The sequence below is a fragment of the Toxorhynchites rutilus genome, chromosome 3 (genome assembly GCF_029784135.1).
Source record: "Toxorhynchites rutilus septentrionalis strain SRP chromosome 3, ASM2978413v1, whole genome shotgun sequence".
NCBI classification, from domain to species: Eukaryota; Metazoa; Arthropoda; class Insecta; order Diptera; family Culicidae; genus Toxorhynchites; species Toxorhynchites rutilus.
This window is the reverse complement of record NC_073746.1, coordinates 304768225-304780748: the sequence shown is the minus strand read 5'-3', so window position 1 is coordinate 304780748 and position 12524 is coordinate 304768225. Positions and strand designations below refer to the sequence as shown.

The window sequence follows — 12524 nt, the reverse complement described above, 5'->3', positions numbered from 1 at the left end:
CGGAAAATTCGGAAAATTGAATTCCCACATGTTCGAAAATTGCATCATAATAAGCGTTGTTAGTCCATTCGATGTTTGCGCTATCGAAATTGATCTTTGTTCGTAAGTGGAAATGGATTTTCAGGCGAAATAACGCATTTCCATATCTTATATCTATATAAATAAAAATGTAAGGCAAAATCTGTTGGTAAGCGGAAAACCCGAGGAAGGAATGGTTCAATTTGAGTCATCTATATTTCGTTGTATTCGTCTCTTCCCGTAGATCAGTATAGCGGAGAGAAAAATTGGAAAATTCGGAAAATTAAATTCGCATATGTTCTACAATTAGCTAAGCGTTGTTAGTCCATTTGATGTTGCCGCTAACGAAATTGATTCTTGTTCGAAAGTGGAAAAGGATTTTCAGACGGAATAACGCATTCCTATATCTTCTATCTATATAAACAAAAATGGAATGCCAAATGTGTTGGTGTGCCCTAAACCAGAGGAAGGAATGGTCCGATTTGAGTTGTCTTTATTTTGTAATATTCTCTGTATCAAACATGTATTCCATGCAACGGGGAAACATGTTATTCCCAAATGCTTGAAGAATCTTGAACTTGAATCTTGTTTGAAAAAAAATGTATATTATAAGGACGATTTTTTGTAGAAGTACTAGACAATTTATAGTAAAAGGAAATTGTAAAGGCTCACAGGGTAATCAATCAATGAAGAGTTCAGTGATTGGTCTCACTAACGTTCACTTAGTAAGAAAACGTGGATGTTTGAAAGTATTCAAATCAAAAAAATCTATTTTTGGCGGGACGAAGTTCGTCGGGTCAGCTAGTGATTGATATAAATAATGCTTAATTGAACAGTTACCTTGTATAGACTATTCTGACAGCGCCGTAAAACAAATACTGATCAAAACAAACGAACATGTGTTCGTTCGAAAATTGCATATATTTAAGCGTTTCTGAAATATTTCCCAAAGGAAAATATCAAGGACGCAAACCAAAACAAAACAATTCTCTGAAGATATGGTCGCCTCTAGAGCATGGTTCCCTAGCTATTATGAAGGAAGGGATAGTTGTTAGCGGGGAGAGGTTAAAATGAGGTTTCACTGTGGTGAGGAATTTATTATTTAATTATGAGGGACCCTCGCTGCGATTCTCAATAGTTTTAGGTTCTTTTTCGGACAAGCTACCATAGAGATCCGTCATTCACAGGCGGAGTTTTTTAATTGTATATTGTTTACAGATGTCAAAAACATAAAAAATGACAATCGATATTACTTCAACCTCACACGTTAATATTTATAACTATTTTCGTGTAAAGTCCGGCTCCACATTTATACACATGGTAAACAAAAAAATTATAACTCACATCACTACTAAAGGGTGTGTCACATCAAATTGCATCACGGAAAAAAACGCTGTAGAAATTTAATTTTTAGGAATTATATCTTCAGCTTTCGCTTATAATCAGATAAGAGTGTATAGATCACGTTGGCCATGCTTCACTGTAAATTTTTCGCAAATTTGGAAAAATGTCGTCGAACGAAAAAGAGCGTCGTGAATTAATCCTGTGCACTCATTTCGAGAATCCGGAGTTGTCACATCGGGACATCGGTAAGATGCTGGGAATCGTCCAATTCACGGTCAGCAGAGTACTAAAACGATACTTCGAGAACCTAATCATCGACCGGAAGGTGAAGAACGGCAAAAATGGATGCTCCGTCAGTGAAAAAGATCACAAGCGCGTAGTTAAGCAGTTTAGACGTTTAGACCATCTTCTGGCCGGATCTCGCTTCGTGCCACTATTCAAAGGACGTGTTGGAGTGGTACGAAGCCAGTGGGGTCACCTTCGTGCCAAAGGAAATGAACCCACCCAACTTGAACAGTTTGACCCAACGCGCCGGAGCTTCGCCCAATAGAGAAATATTGAGCGATTATGAAGCAGGCCCTCCGGAAGAACCCAAAAGTTGTCAAATCGGAGGCGGACTTCAAGAGAAAATGGATTTCTGTTAAAAAAAAACTACAACCTGACGTTGTACAGAACCTTATGGACGGGGTAAAGAGGAAGGTGCGAGCATACAGGCTTATTTTACTGTCTAAAATTTTCAAAAGGATCGGTCTACTGGGCGAATTTCTACAGCGTTTTTTCCGTGATGCAATTTGATGTGACACACCCTTTAGCTATCGAACTCTTCGGAATTATATCAATATTTTATTGAAGAAGGTCGATGATAGCTCTATATATCAATACAGGAATATTTTCAGGAAGGAAGGAAGTAATCGTTTGTAGCAATTTACTTGTCCAAAACATAGTTGATATTTTCGGGTGGTATCATTATTTTACCAGAGGAATCAAAACGTCAAATCGAAAACATTTCCCAAAAGAGCATATTTCACCAATGGCAGAACCCTCACATGATTGCGAAATTAGTCACATAAGTTAAATAACGAGGATTTTGCTTATCTTTCACATTCGATCTTCGGTAGGATGTTAGCCATTTAAGACCGAACGATGACTTTTCAATGACTCCCCTTAATAAGCATCTAACAGTCGAGTCGACCACATTGATGACCGACACAAAACCGAGATGTGGGTCTATTGCCTTTTGTCAATCATCGGGAAATAGTTGAAATCGCTAATTGAATCTTGTCGATGTGGCATCCGCTCAATGAAAACTAATTTATTACGGAATCAATAGACAGAAATATTTGAATTTCATAGAAGCGAATAACTTTCGTACGTCCAAGTGCATAATCAAGCCACTCATAAATGGCATACCTTCGAGCCTACGAGGGAGCATGCGAATCTTTTAAGAATGCCACCACTATCGATTACAACACTTCCATCTTCATCTTGAGCTACCGGTAGATGCGGATAAAAGACTGAACATGATGACGGCCACCGGATGTCGGCACCTCTCGCATCCGTCTCGCCGTCTCGGAATGGCGGCAGAATGAATGCCTAGGATGATAAAATGCTCAAATGGAGGCAATAAAGAAGTGATACGAACTTCTCCCATGCGTGTGGCTGTGGGTATGTCGATGATGTTGTGGCCTCCGGAACCTTTTACCTTTTGGTCGGGTCAAATGGCAGTAGGAAGATGCCCCCTCTCTCACAGTCACAGTTTGCATATTAAATGAGTTATTCCTCGTTTGTGGTCGGTCTGCTCGAACTGGGAATGAGCATCGGGCTGCTTCACTAATGAAGGAGAAAGTTCCACATTTTATCACTCCATATTTCAGCATTTCCCTTGTACGGAAGACCGACACGAATTATATATGAAGTACATGACGGTATGGCATGTAAGTTTTATGATATAATGGAATTTCACCCAAGCGAAGAGGAGATTGGGCGAAGAGGATTTTCTTGCGTAAGAAAAGGATTTTGTCCCACAGAAAGTTCGATTTATGATGCGCCATAAAATGTGACCTACCAATTATTAAGGGGATGCTGAGTGATTACGATATGCCAGACGTCAGAGAGACGATATTACGTAGTGATTCTTTCATTCTTTGAACAGACAAAAATATCACTTTCCTTCCGTAGCATTATTTCTGAGCTACGATAATTCATGTTGAAAATAATTCTCGTTCATTTCTTCGTCAGCCCTGCCAACGACAGATATCGAAGCACAGACCCTGGCTTTCGTGGAATCTGCTAACGCTTTTCTCCACCCGGCGCTGCGAGGTGTGAAAACGGTGAGCTTAGGTAAGTTTCAATCTAATTAATTCTACAGAAACCAATATATTTTGGGTAACAATAACCATTACAGCCCGAAAACGACCACTGCTCGGTGGTCCCAGGTCCAGCATGAACCCGACCAAACGAACCGTGATGACACTGATTGCCCGCGCTCGGACCGCCCAAGCGATGCATGGAAGCCGATCGAATGCTCCCATAGGAGAGTGAGTGTTTTGTTCCATGTCACCCACTCATCCCCATTCATTCCTTTCTGTTTTTTTATCTCCCTATAAACTCCATTCAACAGACCGATTCAGGTGATTACATCGCCACTAATTCTCCAACCTCCACTCGATCTGCTGCAGACCAGTGGCACCGGATCGGTTCAGAAGGAAAACATCCTGCAAGGGGCTTAAGCGCATCGGATAACATTACGTGAACAGATCACGTGGACGCACACGGGATGAATGAGAGCGAGCGAGACAATGAGAGAGAGAGAAAGATAGTCTACATAGATGGGAGCAAATGAAACGACAAAAGACACTGCTTTCAATGTGTTAGTAGGTTACATTAGAGGTAAGTACCAGCTCCGGGGGGATGAAAATCCGATGGCATTTTTTCTAGATTTTTGACGTAGAACTACGTCTTTCATTAAGGGTGCCAAATCAGAAAACAGGTCACGTTTTTATGAAATAAAGTTAACGTTAATAACTGTTTTTTCTGCGAACGGATTTTGGCGATTTACATACCAAACGAATCGGAAATTCCCTAAGATTGATTTGCTTGATATGCTATACATTACAATCCCAATCCCAATCACATGGTTTAAATTGATGAAAATTTGAAACATTCCCATTTCCTCATACATTTGTTCTGTCCATTTGTGTGCTTCCCGGACAGTGCTGTCAATAACGAGCAACTTATCGACGAGGAACGAAGGGGAAATCGTGAGATGGTAATTCTCCGTGAACAAAGGAAAAGAAGAAGAACGAAGAGGAATATTTGCCTAGAGTATAAATAGTCGATCTCGCTGAGAGCGAGCTGGACAGCGATGGATCGAATGCCTTTCTCAAGGCAATGGGGGTGGAGGAGTAATATGACGGACGGAGTTTTTCAAGGGTCTTTTTGAAGGTTAGAGAAGAATGAACTGAAGAAGTTTAAAGCCTCAAGTAAGGAAGGAAGGCAAACTTTAAGTATCGTTCTGTATTCAAAGCAATGAATATCGCTTGTTCTTCCTTGTTTTGCGTTATAACATGTCTTCGTTTCGGATTGAGCTGTGGACGCGACCAAATTACTCACTCGCCATTGCATTAAGGTTCTGAGCTACACAACTGTGTGGGGAATCATCAACCTAGGCTATCGTTAACTCACCAAGAAAATAAATGTTCTGGAATTTTGTCCCGTGTACAATCGCCTAATTTTTTTATACTATGATTGACGATTGTTTGGTGTTGCAAATTATGCAGTCGTAATAATAAATTTAAACAAGGAAGGGAGATAGTGGGAGGGACACATTTACTCTAGGGTATTAGTAATGAACCTCTACTGAGGCGAATACTCAGCCTTTTGCCAAGTTAACTGCTTGGCAAAAGGCTGAGTATTTGCCTCAGTAGACGTTATTTCTTTTCTGTCATCAATACATTGAACTGACGCTATGGTGGAGCAGATGTTTACGATTGCGCACCAAAAAACTATTTGGGGAATACAAAGTTATTCAATAAGTTATATTAAGTTATTCATTTATTTGGGCTCGCGTGCCAGTCGCAAAACTGCTTTCAACTAGGATTGAATTCGCGCTAATCTTGATCATGATGAAACAGTGCTACTCTTTGCGAGGTTGTTGAGATTTTATTTCGTTTATTTAGTCACCAAGATGTCGTTCTGAAATTTTGTATGTGATTTGGTTTCGCTTGCCAGTAGCAAAACTTTCTCCACTAAAGATTACAGCTGCGCTTATCTCGAGCATGCATTGTTCTGCGAGCACAAGAATGAATCATCAAACATTTATCGTCAAATGATTCTACAAAAAAAACACTTCCGGGCGACCAAACTGGTAGAATGGTTATTTCTAAATTTTCGTAGCTTTATAAAATTATATCCGTAGTTATAAACAAGCAGCTTGGATTAAACCACAGCGTAGTTCTACGTCAACAATGCGGTCGTGTCTTAAACACAACCTCCTATATTGTTTTTGACGTGGGACTACCTCTAAGCGAACCTAAACACAGAAAATGCTGGAAAAAATGAAAGATTCCGAATGCTTATAACTCGAACATTTCTTACTGGATCGGAAAGATGATTGTATCAATTGATAGGGAATATTTCTACGCATCTGTCGCAACTAATAAAATGTTATTTTTCGTTAGATAAACTATTGAATAACTGTAAAATGTTAAGCGTTATCCAAACGCCCTAACTGCCTCCTTTTGATTGGCCCGATTTACGGTTTCCCAACACAGCCATCATAACCAAGCAGCCTTGGGGAAATAGGCATTGCAAATACATGGTAGCAAATATATGGTACATCTAACACTAGCCCTTTTACGGGCAGATGGCAGCTATATTGAGACCAACATATTGCCACCAATTTTTTCAATGTTTTTGATTGTTTGTCGTATTGAAAAAAAAATGTTGTGTGTTTTTGAACATGTAAATACGTCGTTGTAATGGATTTTGCTTTGATTACATGCCTAGTTCTCACGGCCCGTTAAAGGGTTAAATCCAAGGAGCGTGGGGAAATCGGCATAGCAAATACTTGTTAGTCGGGGGTATTCTTGTTCCGACTGAAATGTGTTGCCTAACACAGGCTTCAAAACCAAGGTGTCTGGGGAAATCGACTTTGCAAATAAATGTAAACTGCGAGTACTTTTGTACTCGCTTGCCTTTGTGCAGACTAGAATATGTTTCCTTAACACGGTCTTATATACTCAGGTACATGGGAAAATCCTGCAGCCAATTGAGGCGAGTGAACTTCCAAGTTTAAGCCTCTATAGTATAAAAAGTAGAAGTTGAAGTTGTTGATTCATGCAAGCCGGGGGTACTTCTGCACCCACATGTTTTTTTTTTGCACTCCGAAAAGTGTTTTCCTAACACGGATTACGAAAGCGGGTACGAACACAACGCTTTGACTTTGATGCAGAGAAATGTAAAATAAAATAATCATTTGATAATTCTTCCGTTCACATATTTTGTCCTAGGCAACATACCAACCGTAAAAGGACTGTCAGAGAACATAATCTATCACAATGCATGAATTTACCTTACATAGCATTTATTCAATCTCTTCACTCACAAAGCAAATATATTGAATTCAATTGAATTCGGAAATTGTTTCATTCAATCAAAAATTAAATCAATACAAACAAATGATTGCTAAGCTAAGGTAGCCCCACGTCAACCTTGCGGTTATATCATGGATATAACCCACCCATTTTTTTCCAGTGTTGGAACAAGGGTTGTGAACGCAATATGATTTCTGAATGTTTCACGAGTATCTTTGAACTGCAAAAAAATAATCGATATGTTTTTCTAATAGTTCATGAAGTCTGGAATCTAAATCTGGAAATTGAATCTGGAATCTGAATCTAGATTCTGGATTCTGAAATCTGGAATAAGAATCTGAGATCTGAATTTTATTTCTAGGTCTTCAACCTAAATTCAAAGTACTACAAAAGCACATGTCGAACAAGCACTTTTTGCATTCCACTTAAATTTAAACTCCTACCAGATTGTTTCTATTTGAAAAATGCTACTAAGGTTTCTACTAAAGGAACTTCATCTGGTAAACTTCTCGACAAACTTGATAATTAAAAATGTTTTCCAAACACTCTGAGCAACAGGTGCAAAGTTCTGGTTGAGCTGCAACTTAGAATGCAAATTCACTTCATCGCAATTCCATCTATCGTCCTATACGGAACACCGAGTTTCCCCGGTTGATTAATTACCCCACGGAGAGGTACTGACAATTTGATGTTTCTCGGTTGGCTCCCATGGTAATATTTAATGGACATTAGGGGCTATCCACATACCACGTGGACAGAAAAAGTAAACTTTTAGACTCCCCCCCTACCCCTCCGTGGACAAGCGTGGACATTGACTATACCCCTCCCTCTCAGTTGTCCACGTGAATATTCTTCCATATATTGTAATTGCAAAAAAGGAAATAATTAATCAAATAACCTTTTTTGAAAAAAATAATAATGCAAATGGTCTTTATTAGTAGTAACGGTTGTTTTTTATTCTTTGATTCTTTCATTAACATTGCCCGAAAAAGTTATTTGTTTCGCACTTCAGTTTGTTCCAAATTCTATTTATGTAGTATTTCTTATACCACTTCCTATCAATATATTTGAGAGTTTTAAAATATGTGAAATCGTTGGCTTCAGGGTAACGCTCTGTTAATTGTATAACCCACCAAAATTCGTTCTTTTTCATCCCATTTGTTTGAATGCGTATGGAAATCTATTTAATGATTTGTGTAAAAATCCCACTATGATAACTGCCGAAACTGCTACTTCTTCAAAGCACTTTTCGAGAACATTCGAGAGAATCAACGTCAAATACATATCTGCTTTTCTAATGGTTTTAACTTGGAGATTGTTTCCAAAGCAAAAGTAAAAACTGAAATTAGAAACATTTCTTCGGTGACTTCAAAGGACAGTACAACAGTAAAACTGCATAATCAAGCGAATATTTTTACAATTAAGCATGACATAACATCTGAAGAAACTTTTTTAACAATAAAATCATTCGCCTGCAGATAATCTCTGAGAAACGAGTGTCTATCGAAAAGATTCTGAGTTTTTCTGAAGACTTCTGCAATTGTTTAGTGCGATTGAATGTTGTTTTATTTGAAGCTAATCGAGGACTATTGAGGAAAATGTGTCGAAAGCATTCAAATGAAGAAACAACCAATGGATTTAGGCATACTTCTTTACTAACTTTGACTGCAAGATACTAGTTCATATATTGAAGCGAAAATTAGAACGAAGAAAACAATATTTTGAATGTTTTATTCCATAAAGCGTATTGATAGGGTTTTCCTCTTGGCGGCGGTGTAGAATATGTAATCTAATCCCGGATTCAAAGCCCCTCTGAAAAAAAACACGATTGTCGTTTACCACGGGAATTTCATTTGTAACATCACAATCTTTCGATCGGTAGGACAAAGTTAAAAAACTGATCTCCGGTGCTACGCAGCTGTATCAATGCGTCATTAACGTCAGATAACGTCGCAAAATGGATGCTAAAAATTCGAGAAATATTTGGGTACTACCCATCAGAAAAGGTGGACTGAATCTGCTTCTTTCAGTACAGAGTTCTGCACATGAACTCTATTTTTTGAACTTGTATTATAAAATTTAGATCGCACTCGTTTCGCTAAGCCCTTCTCAAATTATTTGGAAAATCCTAATAATATTCCGGTCATTTCATCGTATTATCAACATCCCACATATACTCTGCAGATACAAATGTATCAGCAGTTCGCTATGTCAAATTTACTCTCACGTAGATCTGGATTTAGAACACAGAGTTCAGTTTATGCTCAAATATGACGTAGCTTAGAAGTTGAAAACAAAGATCCTCCACTACCAATGGAAGCTTGATGGCTCAATGTTGCATGTGAATTTTATGCAGAATACATATTTCAGTGAAAAAGTTCGATGATATGGAAAAGTATTCGACATAATTTTATGGATTTTTATGGATTTTATGGATTTTATGGATAAATATAGAGTTCCCAAAATGGGTGGAAAATGCCAGAAAAAAATTAATTTATTTGAACAGATCTGAATGTATTAAAAAACATCTGTTGAACGTGTCCACGTGGAAATTGCCTGTACTCCCACCCCCTCACTGTGGACAAGCGTGGACATTTTCGTACCCACAAACAACCCCCCCCCCCTTAAAGTTGTCCACGTGGTATGTGGACAGCACCTTATACGTTCGTCATCTTCTTGGGCAGTATGATCTATAGTCATTCAATATAAAAAGATTCGTTCGCTGACCGTAATCCAACATCATAATCATCATTTTCAGATCTAGAGCTCTGTCGTTTGCTCTAAACCAAGATAATTAAATTCTATTCAAATTTATCTACGGCAATGTTATACTTATAAACTCCATTAACAGATGCAAATGTCCGTTCCCATCCATCCGCCAAAGAAATGGGATCCGGCAGGATCAATTACCACAAAACCAATTCTTGCCCCCCACACACACATCTTCCTAACAAAAACAGTATATTCAAAACACAGCGCTCGATTTGCATATTTTTCTCATTTTCCCCCACCCACTTCAAGTTTACTGCTACTGAGGGGTCAGTCCATTATGCGCAGAAATTTAAACTGTTTTTTCTTGCGAATACCGAGAAATTATAACCACGTCCGGACATTATTGCTGTGCGTTTCTTTTTGATTTGGGTACACGCTATCCTGTGGGGTTTGTCTCTATAACATCGAGTTAATGAGCTTTCCAAATAAACAGACTGGAGAGAAAAGCCATACTGTTTCTGTTACAAGAGGACAAATTATTATCCTGTCGAACAAAGAAGGGGAGCGCAGAATCATCAAACAAGACAAAATTTGCCACATATTTGACGAAAATTTGACAAATCCGTCATGGAGGTCGGGGGAGTTATGTTCAGGAAGGGATCATATGTCACGATCAGTGTATTTAAATTTTGCATCGGAACAACATGCAATATATTGGTTTCCAGATAGAGGTTTAATTTTCCTACAGAAATCTATTCAAACTTTGAGTCTGGATACCCATCTGAATAGAACCCCATAAAAAATGCCTTTTTTTATTTTTATTTATTTATTTGTAATGATGCTACATCCCATGGAGAGATTGGATCTTATTCATAACATTGTTCCGTCGAAACACCCGATTTATAGTTGCAGCTCTCCAACTCCCTTCTTCCTCATCTTGGATGGACGATCCCAGTGGAACTTTTGTCTTCTCAACGTAGGTACTATTTGCGTTATTTATATTAGTAGTAGTTAGTGGAGATTTCTATGCCGAATAACACGCCTTGAATGTATTCTGGAGTGGCAAGATCTAAAATACGCGTGACGACAGTGAAAGTTGGAGAAAAAAACTCGTTGACGAGAAATCCCCCGGCCAAAACGGGAATCGAACCCGAACTCCCAGCATGATAATGTGTGACGCTAGTCACTCGGCCACGGGAACACTTTCTCCAATTCCCGGTCGCCCTGATTCTTGCCGAGTCCTGATTCGCCTGGTTCAACCACTTCTTTCGCACAATATACGGTGTACAGGAAAACGGAGTATTGAGAAAGAGGATGAATCACGAACTGGCGCAATTCAACTGCGAACCCAGCATCCACATGCTCATGGAGAACAGTCGGTCGAATCAGGAATTTGTACATGGTACAATTCGTACGGGGACGGAGTTCGTTGGAGCCCGAGGATTTGCGGAGCCCGTAGTAGGTGCGACTTCCGTTGACTATGCTTTTTCGAACTTCACGGCTGTTGTTGTTATCAGTTGTTATTAACGAGCCAAGGTAGATGAATTCGTCGACCACCTCGCCGTCGATCGCAACACTACTACCAAGAAATAATCTGTGACGATCAGCCCTTCCTACTAGCATGTGTTCAGTCATGGACGTATTGATCTCAAGCTGCTCCGTGTTTCAGTCTTGTATACAAGTCCGCTACAACGGCGAAGCAGATAAACTGACTAGATTTGTTCACGATCGTGACCCGTATGTTGAAGCCCACTCTCCGCATAACACCTTCCAGCGCCCCGTTGAAGAGCAGACAGTAGAGTCCATCGCCTTGTCGAGGTCATCTGTGAGTCTCAAACGATTTCGATAGATCGCCTGAGATCCGTACACTGCACCGCACATGGTTCATCGTTGCCTGAATCAGTCTTGTCAGCATTCGAGGAAAGCCGTGCACTTTTGAAGGATCTGCCGCAGTGCAAAAATCTGGTCAACACTACTACCAAGAAATAATCTGTGACGATCAGCCCTTCCTGCTAGCATGTGTTCAGTCATGGACGTATTGATCTCAAGCTGCTCCGTGTTTCAGTCTTGTATACAAGTCCGCTACAACGGCGAAGCAGATAAACTGACTAGATGTGTTCACGATCGTGACCCGTATGTTGAAGCCCACTCTCCGCATAACACCTTCCTGCGCCCCGTTGAAGAGCAGACAGTAGAGTCCATCGCCTTGTCGAGGTCATCTGTGAGTCTCAAACGATTTCGACAGATCGCCTGAGATCCGTACACTGCACCGCACATGGTTCATCGTTGCCTGAATCAGTCTTGTCAGCATTCGAGGAAAGCCGTGCACTTTTGAAGGATCTGCCGCAGTGCAAAAATCTGGTCCCTTGCCGAACAACCGGGCATGAAACCGGTCTGATGGACTTCTCACAAATTTGTTTGCTATTGGCGATAGACGGCGAAAGAGTAGTTCCCACAATCCAGCTTCTTTTTCATATATGGAACAGATTACCCCATCTTCCCCCTCCTCCGGTAGCTGTTCCATATTCCAGATCCTGACTAACAACCGGGGCACACACTCGACAAGTTTTTCCGGACCTCCTTCGAAAAGTTCCGCTGCGGGACAAACCTTACCAGCGGTGGTGGCTCTTAAGCTGAATTATGGCCTCCTTCACTGCACCCATTTCGTCGTTGTTCTCTGCACTGGTGTAGTTCATGACTTGATAAATTTCACTATCAGAATTCATCTCTGATCAATTTTGATTAACTCATGAACGGACCGTGGCAGAGTCCTGTCACGGTCGCCATATAATGCAATGAAACATTCCATTCCATAATGGGATCGAGGTGATATTAACAAGTTCTTTTTTTTAACAC

General features: G+C 39.9%; 1 protein-coding gene across 3 annotated transcripts in view; it reads left to right on the top strand.

The window, feature by feature from the left end:
• The window catches only part of LOC129775843 (KH domain-containing, RNA-binding, signal transduction-associated protein 2), a 144338-nt gene that overhangs the window by 118902 nt on the left and 12912 nt on the right, over window positions 1–12524 (top strand). For all 3 annotated transcript variants that reach the window (XM_055780989.1, XM_055780988.1, XM_055780986.1), the window contains 3 exons: window positions 3601–3702; window positions 3767–3899; window positions 3983–4251. In XM_055780989.1, the coding sequence (XP_055636964.1) occupies window positions 3601–3702; window positions 3767–3899; window positions 3983–4091 (344 nt within the window). In that variant the 3' untranslated portion in view covers window positions 4092–4251. The remainder of the gene's footprint in view (window positions 1–3600; window positions 3703–3766; window positions 3900–3982; window positions 4252–12524) is intronic.